At 50.3% G+C, this 13,195-nt stretch overlaps 1 protein-coding gene and 1 pseudogene across 2 annotated transcripts in view; one reads left to right on the top strand and one right to left on the bottom strand.

The window, feature by feature from the left end:
• UBE2O (ubiquitin conjugating enzyme E2 O) overlaps positions 1–6,119 on the bottom strand; it is a 52,457-nt gene extending 46,338 nt beyond the window's left edge. For both annotated transcript variants that reach the window (XM_069482891.1, XM_069482890.1), the window contains exon 1: positions 5,687–6,119. In XM_069482891.1, coding sequence (XP_069338992.1) covers positions 5,687–6,103 — 417 coding nt within the window. In that variant the 5' untranslated portion in view covers positions 6,104–6,119. The remainder of the gene's footprint in view (positions 1–5,686) is intronic.
• A 2,346-nt stretch (positions 6,120–8,465) lies between these two features.
• On the top strand, positions 8,466–8,557 carry LOC138392800 (small nucleolar RNA U13; annotated as a pseudogene).
• The last annotated feature ends 4,638 nt before the right edge of the window (positions 8,558–13,195 follow it).

Genomic DNA, 13,195 nt, shown 5'->3' on the forward strand with positions numbered 1-13,195 from the left:
GCCCCCCACTGGGTTAAACCCTCCCGTCACAGAAAATGTCCCTGACTCCAACTGAGGGACCACCAGGGGCAGCTGACAGTGGTCATGTGCCAGCACTGTTGTGATGACAATTCATGTCACACACAATAACTGCATCCCTTTTTAAGTACTGGCCCTGAGCAGGTTCCACTGGATTCCATGAGATCCAATAGTGGGTAAAAGAGGAAAAAAGTTCCTTTTCATAGACCAGGAAAATGAAAAAGAGAGAAGGGAGAACAGTGAAGTAGGGTTGGGGAAGGTACAAAAAGACCTTTAATGTTCCAAAGCAAAAACACATGGAGAACTCAGTACAGGGAAACTGGAGAGAGAGGAACCCAGAATTGAGGCGGAACTCAGCCTCTCTCCAAGGAATCCTTCCTGAACCTGTCTCATGACTCAGCATTCCCAGCCAGAGGATGACAACAGCAGAAGAGGGGACACGAGGTCAAGCTGGAGTTCCTAACACTGACCATTCCTAAGACAACACAGAAATGACAGTGGAGTGTTTGCACACTTGTTTTGCTCCAGGAGGTGGAGGTGGGGAACAAAGCCAGTGTCAGAATGAATCAGACTACAGAGGTTGCTTTCATTCAACATTGAGGGACATTCAAAGGTTCTCTAGAAATGTGTTTTTGGCAGTTATTTTCAGAATGACTGAGGGATCAGGGAATGAAAAGTGTGCAAGAGCAGCGGCACACCACCAGTGCAGCCCAGCTGTAGTATTCCTCCCATCCTGCTCCCTCCCTCCTGCCCACTGGTACAACTTCCCCCCATGCCAACATCCTGCGCCTTCCCCCTCCTTGCTACCTCCTATTACACTAAGACTTTCAACTGTTTAAAGACAGGATGATTAATGCCAACCACAGGGTTTGTGATTCATGTTTGATTACAGTACTCAGAGTAATAATCTATGAATTCTGAACTTAAATATTCTCAGGTGAGAACAAAGTACATTTACTTCAATTTGTATTCAGGTTCATCCACCTTAGCAGTGTCAGATTCGGCAATTCACTTAACCTCTCTCATCCTCAGTTTCCCCCTCTGGAATATGGGGCTAATAATATACTTAATTCATAGTGTTGTTGTGAGCATTAAGTAAATTATATAAAGCACTGAGAGTACCTGGCTCCTAGTAAACAGTGTGCTGTCTTATTATTTTAAAATACAAAAGCAATACTCCACCATCCTTGTAATTTATAATCTCATTACGTGTCTCTTGGGAATTTCAAAACATGTCTTCCGGACTCTGGATAGCATAGATACATACATACGTACATATATATTAATTCCACCCCCCCAGATTGGCAGGTGTTACTTTAAATGTGCATTACTGAATTTCTTATAAAGTAGTAACAGCGGCGTGAAGCTCATGAGTATTTCTGTAAGGGGCTTAATAAACTCAAATCTATAATCCATCTGGTCACTAGCAACAACACGATCAATCAGGAATCCCTACACCACTGAAACAAACCCCGCTGGTGCACTTTTTGCTTCCCAAGGTGCCTCTTTGGTGCAGCACCACCCTGTGACGCACGGAAGTGATCTCTTGAAGGGACAGGGCTGGTTCTGTCTGGCAAACATCAGAATGGAGTCTGCTAATAACCAAGTGGCTGTCCCAGGCATGACCCCACTATACTTTTGCTTATTCCTTCTGTGCAGGCTCATTGCAGGGGTTATAAAGACAGACCTCGTATTTCATCGCAGAGAGAGAAAATGAGGCAATGACTTAACCAAGGTCATTCAGAGTAGGTGCCAGCTAGGAAGAGTACCCAAGGGTTTCGGCTTCCAATCACAGTAGAAAACACCCACCCCTCATCTGGGGAAAGTGCCCTTGAGTCAGGCAGCAACCAGAGGCACCATCAAGGTGTTGAGGCCCAAGAGTTAGAAGGGACAGAGAATAAAATCACAGAACAGCTGTTAGAGTCTATACGCGCTGAGATCCTATCTGAATAAAATGTAATTTAGATGCACTTAGTCCTTCATCTTGATTAACCTCATATGACTTCTTCCTATTACACCACAAAGAACAATTGCTCTTAATGGGTCTGGCACCTGGACCAGTAAGACAAACTGCATGTGCTGTGAAGCTACACCTAAATAGCTTTCCCCACGGAAATGCTGGCCTGAGTAGGAGCCAAAAATAAAGTGAAAAGCCAGTTCCTGAGGGACCTGTCATCAGGGTGCTTCTCTCACTCATACTCACTCTCTCTCTCACACCCCCCCCCCACAAAAGCAGTGTGATCACAGGCAGCTCTAATTTAGAGGTATGATATCTCAAACCTAGCGAGGCCCAGAATGTTGTGGCAACCTTAAAGACAGTGCACAAGAGATGGGAAAGCAGAAGAAAGCTAAAGCATAAACAGGTCGCCTCCAAAAGGGAAGGTGAACTTGAAGTGACAGACGGCAGTCCTGCTTTCTTCCTTGCAGGGGCCATTCTGTCCAACCATGACAGGTGGAGACCAGAAGGATCCACCATGTCTAGTGCTCAAGAAGTGGCATTTGGCGTTATTCCAAAATTCTCTCAGAGGATGACCAGTGATGGGAAGTGACCTCTCCGAGGAGATCCGTGGCCCAGCAGGAAGAGTTCAAGTGGATAACCCAGCTACCATGCTGAAGGGGTCAGGGACTGGGAAAGGAAAGAACATATAAGAGGCACTGGCTGCTGGCTTCATTTAAGTCCTTAAGAAGCTTATTTTTGGCTGCTGGAAGCCTCAGAAGACGAACATAAATTCCATAGCTTCATGGAAGAGCTTACTTTATTTCTGTTGCTAATTTTCATGGAGGTGGCAGAGAAAGGGTAGGACTTGCTGCTCAGTCTCTTCATCTCTCTTTGTAAATCTGTTTGCTAAAAACTTATATTAAAAGACTCTTCAGCCTTTACTCAGTGCCTTCCAACTTAGCATGAAAACTACAAAAATATTCCATAGCCTAAGAAACACTCCACCTTAAATGGAACTATTTAAAAAGTTCCGGCCGGGCGCGGTGGCTCACGCCTGTAATCCTAGCACTCTGGGAGGCCGAGGCGGGTGGATTGCTCAAGGTCAGGAGTTCGAGACCAGCCTGAGCGAGACCCCGTCTCTACTAAAAATAGAAAGACATTATATGGACACCTAAAAATCTATATAGAAAAAATTAGCCGGGCATAGTGGCGCATGCCTGTAGTCCCAGCTACTCGGGAGGCTGAGGCAGTAGGATCGCTTAAGCCCAGGAGTTTGAGGTTGCTGTGAGCTAAGCTGACGCCACGGCACTCACTCTAGCCTGGGCAACAAAGTGAGACTCTGTCTCAACAAAAAAAAAAAAAAAAAAAAAAAAGTTCCAATAGGTAGCAGCTTTAAAATATAAGTTTCTCAAAACCATCAATCACTACATTATAAAATCAATAACTAGGTTCTCAAATCTCATAACTAGATTAGTGATGGAGGAGAAGACAACCTAAATGCTCAGTTTTGGTCTAATGGTCTTTCCTTTACAGCACACTGTCACTTCAATGGACTTTGACAGGAGAAAGGGGTGAAAAAGAAAATCTTCCTAAATCACAGTGCTGCACAGTTCCAGGACCACCCTACTATCCTGGTCAGTGGCCAGGAGCAAAGCAGGAGACCAGGGTCATCTGTGCCTATAGCTCATGGCAACAGAGAGCTACCTATCAGGTATAACACCCCCACCCTGCTCAAAACAAATCTATCCTCAAATCCTAAAAGAATTGGATCTTGCCACCCATAAAGGGGCACTACTTTCCACCACTTCCTTGGAATTTCTATGCTGCTTGGCTTTTGCTAAGCCTAGCAGCTACAGCAATTACAATGACAAAGAAAACACCACCACCAGAGCCACAAAACAGATTTCAAGCAAGTCATAAGAGGCCAGCTTCAAAATCTATCCAAGCTGGTGCCTTAAAGTTGTTTTTTATTTAACTCTGAAATAGGTATTTTAAGTCCAAATTTGTATAATTACACTTGGTGGGAGAGGCAGACAGAACGTAACTGTAAACAAAGTTAACCACCAAAGTCAAGATGGACAGGAACAACAACTGATAAACATGGCAGCTCCCAGTCATGAGCTGGGTCTGCCTCCCTGAGTCCCGGGGCAGGAGGCCATGACACACAGGACGCTGGAGTCGAATGACCTGCATTCCAAAAGTCAAAAACCTCTAGAAAAGACGGGAGGTGAAAACATTTTGGAAAACTCACAGAAAGACACCAGCAACCATCTGATGTCACACAGTATACAGAGCAATATCCTTTTTTCCTGCACAACAATATTGGTGGTGATTTTAAACAAACATTTTGCTGTAAAAAGTAGTATTTTCCAAATACTTTTGCGAACGAACTTACAATTTTCTTTTCGAGACAGAGAGCAGTTGCCTCATCTACATGTCTCTGAGGGGAAGGAGGGTCCTGTGTGAGGATCTGTGTCTGTGGATGTGTGTGCATTAGCGAGAGAAAGACCCTGCTGCTATCAGCAGTCACTTCTGCCACTAGGAAATGGATCACACAGGAGTGGGCCTTTTTCCTGCCCAAGCTGTCATCACAGACCCCCTTTGTAGTATGGCATGAAGCCCTATTCCTCCGTTGCCTTTGTCTCCCACTGTGTGAGAAACCCAGATTAACTTCTAAAGCGCCCTCCCCAGAAATCAGACCTCAGCCTCCCAGGGACTAAAACAGTGCAGGCCTGATTCCTGCTTAGAAATGTTTTCTTGAAGGGGAGGGGAAGGAGGAGAGGCAGAAGGGTGTGAGACACAGAGATGTGTGTGTGAATCACTGATAGGAACTCATACTCAGGAAAACAAGCCACCAAACCAACCCTGGTTCAAGGTTTCAGGTTTATGGTAATAAACCTCTTTGTTTTGTAAAATTGCTATATTCACCAGCATCATTCCAATACAGGTCAAGAAAAACCCTTCAGGTTTCCAAATTGGTGACTCTCCTCTATCCATAGTTCTACAACATTTTTTTCCCCAAGAAGTCCAAATGCACTTAGGAGTCATCAATCCCAGTCGCAGCTGTCAGAATCTACCCCAGTACTATTAATATCATGGCTCTGATTGTTAATGATTCTACTCACAAAGTTCCCCGCAGCAATTAAAATGAGGCAGCAAGGTAAAACAAAAAGAGGTTGGGTTGCCTCAACACATGCATTCTGTAATCTAATGAACTTCTTGGGTTTTTACGTTGGTTAGGATCTTCACCTCTATCTTTGTTTTGGAATGCCCACAACCCCTCCCTGCGCGGACCGGCCATGGCCTTCCTTTCTGGATGCACAATGCAGCACGGAGCTCCTAAGGGGTCAGCAAAACGCCGCACTGGTGTAATGCCGAACGCGCCTCAGAGCCTGAGGAGGTCCCTACGGGCGTCGGTCCACATCTTTAATCTTGAGGCCAACACCACAGCATAGCATGGCGTGGAAGTCCCCTCAAGTCAGGAAGCCCAGGGCCAGGTCCCGAGCCAGCAGTGCCCAGCTCGTGTGTGCGTCCAGCGCTGGTGCAATGACTTTGCACAGAGCGTACCCTCTGCTGAGGCTGTCCTCCCAGCTCGGCCACTGCAGTGGCTCGGCTCTGGCAGTGCCCTGCACGCCGCCCCTCCCCGGCCCAGGGCTCCGGCCGCCGACCCCCTCCTCCCTCACAGGCAGCCGGGGTCCCCGGGCCCGCCCGGCTCCCAGCCCGCCGCACCTTGGTCTCCTTCACATGCTGCTTGACGCCCTCCGGGTACCACTGGACGCGCACGTAGCCGCGGCGCAGAGGGCTGGCCCGGCCCTCCTCGTGGCCCGCACCCCCGGCCTCGGAGCAGCCCGAGCTGCCGCGGCCCTCCTCCTCGCCCTCCGAGTCCGAGTCCTCGCCGTGGATGAGGCGCACCAGCCCGAAGTGCACCGAGCCGCGGTAACGGCCCGACACCAGGTCGTGAGAGAACAGCAGGCGCTGCGAGCCGGCTTCGGGGCCGGAGTCTGAGGACGGCCCGGAGGCCGAGTCCGGGGCGGGCGCCGGCGCCGGGGCGGTGGATGCGGCCGGGGCTGGGGCCGCCTCCTGGGCTGGGGCCGGGGCCTGGGCGGGAGTGGGAGCTGCGGGCGCGGGGGCTGCGGGATCCGCCATAACTGTTCTGCGCGAGTCTCGGGCGGCGGCGGCGGCAGCGGCGGCGGCCGAGGCGCGGGGAGGCGGGGCCAGCGGGCGCCGGGGCGGGGCCACGGCGCGCTGACGTGGCCCTACGTGCCGCCGTCGTCAGGGAACCGGGATGCGGTTGCTAGGAGCCGCCGCCTCGTCGCTAGGGGACGCTGAAGATGCTGCAAGAGGGTGGGGGGAGGATGGAATCCACGAAGGAGGGGCGAGGCCGGAGGGGATAAAGCTGAAGGGCGCGAGAAGGGGCGGGGACCCAGGAGGAGGAAGTGGAGTGGTCGCCGAGGAAAAGGGGAGTGGCCCGGGTGGGGCGGAGGATGGTGGAGAGGCTGACAACAACTTTTAATGAGCTCGCTTGGCGTCCCAGCCTAGTCCTAGGCACTGCGAAGGTTACACAAAGAGAAGGAGATTATCCCTGTCCTCTAATGTGTTTGCAGTCTAGTTGAGTAGACAAAACAAATACACATTAAATAGTTAAAAAGCAGCTCTAAGGCAGCTTGGAAGCAAGGCTATAACAGATATGTATAGAGTGTATGTAGAGTGCATTGTATTAGGGAATTCCAAGCAAAGCTTGGAAGGTCATGACCCCTTAGGGACTGGTCCTGGGACTTGTGAAGGAGACCCAGAGAAAGATAAGAAAGAAAAGCAAGTATCAGCATCCCAAGTGGTTTGGCTTTAAACTCATTGAGATGAGTTCAAAGCTCTGAGAAGACAGGCATGTATGGCAAGAAGTAGCATAGCAAGAGTGCGAGCCATGGATTCCAATTTTTGGCACTGCCACTTACTAATAGATAAAGGTAGGCAAACTGGTTAACTTATTTTCACCTTAGTTTTCTCATCTGTAAAATAGGGGTGATAACAGTACCTGTATCATTGGGCAATTAGGGGATTAAATGAAGTAGAACAGGGCCTAGCATATAGCTTCCTCCATAAAGCTTAACCATTATTATAGTATTTCAAAAACCCTGCCTAAACTAAATTCCAGACCAGCAGAACTGTTATAGTCTGGTCCATATTGCCATTTTAAAATATAAAAAGTAATTCTAATTTTTTTTTTAAGAGATCAGGTTTCCCTGCATTGTTCAGGCAGATCTCAAACTTCTGGCCTCAAGCAATCCTCCTGTCTCAGGCTCCCAAGTAGCTGGGAGTACAGGCTCACACCACTGCACCCAGATAAGTAATTCTAATTTACTTATCTGTCACCTAAGTAAGTTCCAAAAGGTGGGAGATACATTCTCAGAGGATAGATTTATAATGGGTTGTGAAAGGGAAATCAAGAATACTCAAAATCTGGCCCTAACTCTTCTCAGTCAAAATCATTTTTTTCCACATTTCTTTGCAAAACCACCACCAACAGATTAGTAAGATGGCTCGATATTACAGTGTGTAGGTTCTTCAAAAAAGGCAGTATCCCAGCTCTTTGGGTTGATTACAGGCTGCTGAAGATACAGAACTGCACTCCTGGAAAAGTTCAAAGAACTGAGTATATGAGATGCCCTAAGCCAAGTGCTGATAATCTAATGAGGTAATATTGAGCTTAGGGTGATTGTCAATGGACCCAATCTTAGAAAATTTATGTACTAATATATAGAGAAAACTGGGGCTGAATGAGCTGGAACGGTGTTAGAACACAATTTCAGGGCAAAGCTGGGTATTCAAATCATGGCCTTCCCATCCCAGACCACAGTGTAGAATGGCCATCTGGAATAGTTGCTGTAAGGACACAGGTCTCCACTCCCTGCCCTGTAAAGACCTAGGAGATTTAACAGCAGTAACATAGTCACTTCTGTTCTACTTCCCATGGCCCTTCAACCCTGTCTCCTTGGCCACTGGTAACCAAGTATTTATTAAGCATATATCATTGGTCAAGCATTGTGCCAGGCACTTTCACACACATCTTGTCTGTTATCACAGTCTTGGATATAGGCATTGTTAACCTCATTTTACCAATGAGGAAACAGGAATTTGGTGCCTAAGGTCACAGTAACCAGTGGACTCTCCTAGCTCCAAGTGCAGGGGTTTTTCCAGTTCTACTGTTTCTCCAGACTTCCCTCTGAGGAGCTCCTGATTGCAGAGGTGAGTCTGTGTCTCCATGTGTCCCACTGAGGGGATGGGATGGGGGGACAGGGGTTGAGCAAGTAAGCTGAAGGGGCAGGGCAAGGCAGGCCCAAAATCTGTGTTTGATGTCAAAAATCCAAGTGGAGCTGCGCATGGTGGTGTGTGCCTATAGTCCCAGCTGCTTGGGAGTTTGAGGCAGGAGGTTGCTTGAGGCCAGGAGCTCGAGACCAGCCTGGGCAACATAGTGAGACCCTGGCTCTAAAATAAAAACCTGCAAAGGATGATCTTTTTCTAGTTCACAAGCATAATGACTGGGTTTTCAAGATGTGCCTCCCTCAAACCTTGTTATGACATGGGCATGTTACCTGTCTGATGTGAAAAAAAAAAAAATCCAAGTGAATTTGCATTCTACTCCAGGTTATACCTGTGTTTTTTGTTTTAATATAAAAAAGAATGTCCTTTCCTCTCTAATCGTTGAGTAAAATAGGTACTCAGGAAGATATGCTATGTTTATTCTGTGGCTTCTTGTAATAATGGCTAATAATAGCTACCATTTATCGAGCTGTAACTGCAAGCCAGGTACTATACTGAGTGCTTTACATAGATTATCAGGAACCTGCTGGGTTGTAGGTAAGAGTCCTTGATTTCAGATGCTGGGCTCTCCCTCACTGGACTAAACTGAGCACGTGGATCATGTCGTATTTGTGTGTGTAACCCTGGTGTCTAGTACGGTGCCTGGCATAGCATTGGAGCTCAATCATATATCATACTGGTGGGCGTCAAAGGCCTGAGATTCCTGTACCTCCATTCAGTCAGTTTCCCATCCTCCCCCCTACCCCCCTGTACACCAGTGAGTTGAAGAAGGTGGAAGGAAAGCAGCACTCTTTGGCCCTCTCCTGCCTATGCAATCTCTGAACCCTTTCAGTTGCCCCCAATTTGAGCTGCATCTGAGCCATTTTAGAGATAGAACCTCAGTAAATTCCTCCCCACCTCACTATGTCCTCCAGTGACTTCACTCAGTTCTGAGCTGCTCCGAACAAGGTTTGAGGCTTGACTTCTTCCCAGACCCTGAAACCCCAGCCACAGTCTCAGTACACTCAGGCTGACTAGTGGGGTGAGTGTGAATGGAAGCAGCTGCTTAGTTTTTATTTTCACAATTGTTGACATTTAGGAAGGACAAATGAACTTCGTTCCCTCATGAAAAAACCCTCTCCTCTTGTGGCCCCAACACCCAGCCCTACGTGGGGAATAGAGATGCTTCTCTAGGAAGAATCTCGTTTATTTTCAAATGTGCCTGCCAGAAACTGAGCCGGTCTGTCAATCCCATTGCTAAGAGTGTGTGTGTGTGTGCGCGCGCGCGCACGCGTGCGCGTGTCTGCCTGCCCAGGAGACCGCAGAGCCAGCAGCAAAGTGAACTGGTCTCCAGGAAGCAGGCCCTGTCTCACCCCTATCTTAACCAGCCACTGGGGCGCCTCTCCAGATCCACAAAGTGTGCTCAGGCCCCACACTGCCCCATGGGAGAGCCCCGGCCTGCTTGGCCTCTCCATGCCACCTTGCGTAAGCAAATCCAGGCTGGCCCAAAGAGCTCCTTCCACCCTGGGGCGAGTGTTTGGGGGCTTTAAGGGCCCCAGGTGGGAGGTGATCTGCTTCCAGGAGACCTCCCACACTCCTGCATGGCTGGCTGGGGAAACGCCTCTGCCTGAGGCTCCTGCTGAAGGTCAGTCTGCAGCACAGTCAGGATCGGGACCCAGACCAGCCAGCCCTCGGCCGTGCTCACTCTTGCTCTGGGGACAGGTTGTGATCCATTGGGCAAAACACTTTGTGCTGGGGACAAGAGTGAAAAAGTGGTGCAATAAACGAGAGCCCAGGACTGCCAGGCTCATACTTATTCCCTCCTTCCTGAAGACGGTCAGCAAAGCCAGTGAGTCCACTGGACCAGCTTGAACAACAACAGGGCGTCATGTACACTGTAGGGCTTGGAGGCCGAGGGGCTCAGGCCGGGCCCACAGCTCAGCACCCCTCTCCCCTGAGCCGTGATGCTGCCCGAGGTTCTTCCTGGTGTCCTCACCACCCTTTCCCAGACCTTGCAAATAGGGTTGCCACATAGAATACAGGCTGCCTGGTGAAATTTGACTTTTGGATAATTCTTTAGTCTCAGTGTGTTGCGAACATTGCATGAATATACTTAAAAATTTGTTCATTGTTTGAAATTCAAATTTCACTGGTTGTCCTGTCCTTTCACTTGCTGAATCTGGTGACCCTACTCACAAAGTCCATTTCTGGAGGCCACTCTATTGGTCAGGTGAATTTGAGGACACCCCAGAGCTGGGAGGCGGTTGGGTGTTCTGAGATACCTTATCGGGTCATCTCCACATGGCTGGACTAGAAATGACACTGTCACTCTTGATATGTAGTCATGGTTTTGATTTTTCTCTTAATTTCATTTCAGGGGTACCCCTATCTTTGCACCCATCACCCCTTGGGCCCCTCCCCCCTCACTTTCCTTCTCATTGTCAGTGTGTGTTGTTTTCTTCCTGTTGACCAGGAAATCGTCCCTAGCGATCATCTTCCCCTCCCCTGCCCCATGGGGTTTGACTCCCCCAGTTTAACCAGGTGTAATACACTGCCTCATCTTGTTCTCTGAGGTTCCAGGCTGTTAAGAGGTGTTTTCCAGAAAGAATAGGGCCAGGTCGGAGTCATTGCTGCCCCAAGGCAGCGCCGAGCGGTTACGATTGGCCACCAGGGGGTGCAATGGAGCCACAGAGTCTGCGTCGGAACAGAGAAGGCCTTTTGGGGGACCCTGGACAGCTGAGGTCCTGGTATTCCATGTTCCCCCAACCAGGCCCAAAGCCCAAGCCTGAGGAGGTCTTCTGGTGGGTCCTGAGAGGTCTGTTGGGGGTTCCCTGAAAGGGAAAGATGGGGAGCTGCCTGGGGCAGGCGGGTGAGGCAGCGTGGTGATCCCTGGGGGTTCTGGCGGGCCTCAGACAGCAGAGAGGGTCCCTGGGAGAAGGGGACCCCACAGACAGGAGAAAGGGTGCATGCGGTGGTGGGTGGAGGTGTCTGGACTGGTCCTGGCCACTCCAAGTTCAGGGGGTCAGGGCTGGCCAGCGGTCTCTCCCCGAAGGTCACGGGGAAGAGCAAGTGTTCCCTCTGCATGCGCAGTGGGAGTGCGCCTGCGGGATGGGAGCTCTGGGGACCTCAGGAGCCCGAGCCGAGCCGGGGTCCACCGCTGTGTGGGGTGTAGAGGCCAGGCACTGACAGGGCAGGGACGTGTGCTGTGGGAGGATGGCAGGTGCCGGCAAGAGAAGAGCTAGGAGGTGCAGGACGGGGTGTGAGCTGGAGGGGAGGGGTGCAAGGGCGGGCTGAGGGACAGAGACGGGGTCCTGGACCCAGAGGGAAAGCTGGCACCAGGTGCTGGTGGGGCTCCGGGGCAACCAAGGTCAATGGCTGTCTTTGCAGTTGAGATGTTGGGTAGAGCAAACTTCTGAATATTTAGGTAAACTTTAAGCAGAACATGCAGACAGGAAAGTGCCCAGATTGGCAGCTTGGAGAATTTCCACCACTTCCCCAAAATAAGCAGTCAATTTAAGAAATGAATGTTACATTACCAGCACCCCAAAAGCCCCCCTGGGCAGCCACTCTCCTGATCCTAACACGCAGATCAGAATCCAATCCCTGGAATCACACGGTACCACCCTTGTTTTCCGGCTTTTTCCACTCAACATTGCGTTGATGAGCGTCACCCCTGATGCTGTGTGCCGTCCAGGTTGGTTTGTTCTCATTGCCATGTGGTATTCCATCTTGTGTCTGTTCCGTAATCCCTCCGACAGCGCATGGTCATTTGGGGCGTTTCCAGTTTGGGAACATTATGAAAAGTGTTGCTGGAACATTTCTGCTCTTTCAGCATTTAGTACGCAAAGGACTGGGAGTGTGGGTCCCCAGGTATGGTTATGTCCAGCTTTCGTGGGTCCTGCCGAAGGCTTTCCATGCGGTGGCTGTATCGCCTCCTGGCTATGTAAGTACCTTAGGGCGATGGCAGGCCCTGGAGACAGGCAGGGTGGAGCAGGAAGGGAGGAGGCCTGAGTCTCTGGGGACGTTTGCTCGTTTGCGTTGGTTTTGGCAGTGGATGGATGAGCGACTACCGAAGTGATGCCGAGAGCGAGGAAGATGGGGATTAACTCCCACCTCTGGGTTTGGGGATTTTCCCCAGAAGAGGTGCACTTTGGGGAACCAGACTTTGATTACATATGCAATGGAAAAGGTCATTTATGAGGAGGGTAGGACAAAAAGTGTCATCCAAGGATCAGGCCGGTTCAGCGGTTTGCCATTGTCTATGCAGCAAGGCCCAGTGCTGCAGCCACACCCCACGCCCTACACCTGCACAGTCCAGCCGCCCGCTCCAGAGTCGTCAACTCCCAACTGCATGTCCTGGGGCCAGATTTGGGCATTTCTTCCCAAGGCTGATGCCTGTCGCTGCTGGAGACCCCAACTTGAGGACACTGACAACAGCAGGAGAACCGAGAGGATGTGAACCAGCCCTCCACCACCAACACAGTGACAGTGGGTGATGGGAGGCTGGCCAGGGCTTGCCTCTGCCGCTTCACGTACCTTCTGGGAGGCTCTGAGCAGGTTATTTAACCTCTCTGTTGCCTTCTCTATGAGCTGGGTTAATACTCACCTGGCATGGCGGTTGTGTGGATTAAGGAGATGCTTACCCTGGGCTCAGCATGTAGCAAGTGCTATAAATGGCAGCACTCACAGGCTGCCAGGACAGGAAGGACCCTCGGGAGTGTGCCTGCCCAAGCCTCCGAGGGACAGAGGGCGAATTGCCGGTGCCTAGCCAGTTGGTGACAGAACAGGGATTAGAGCCGGAGCCCTCAGGCTTAGCCCTTTGCTCTTTTCCCCAAACCCTGGGGCCTCAGCTGGCGGCTGGTAATCCCTCCGCGTCCAGTGCACCAGCACTGACGTTTGCCCTCAGCAGGGCAGGGACAGGGCATGGAGCTGGCATCATCC

Source organism: Eulemur rufifrons, chromosome 9 (genome assembly GCF_041146395.1).
Source record: "Eulemur rufifrons isolate Redbay chromosome 9, OSU_ERuf_1, whole genome shotgun sequence".
NCBI classification, from domain to species: Eukaryota; Metazoa; Chordata; class Mammalia; order Primates; family Lemuridae; genus Eulemur; species Eulemur rufifrons.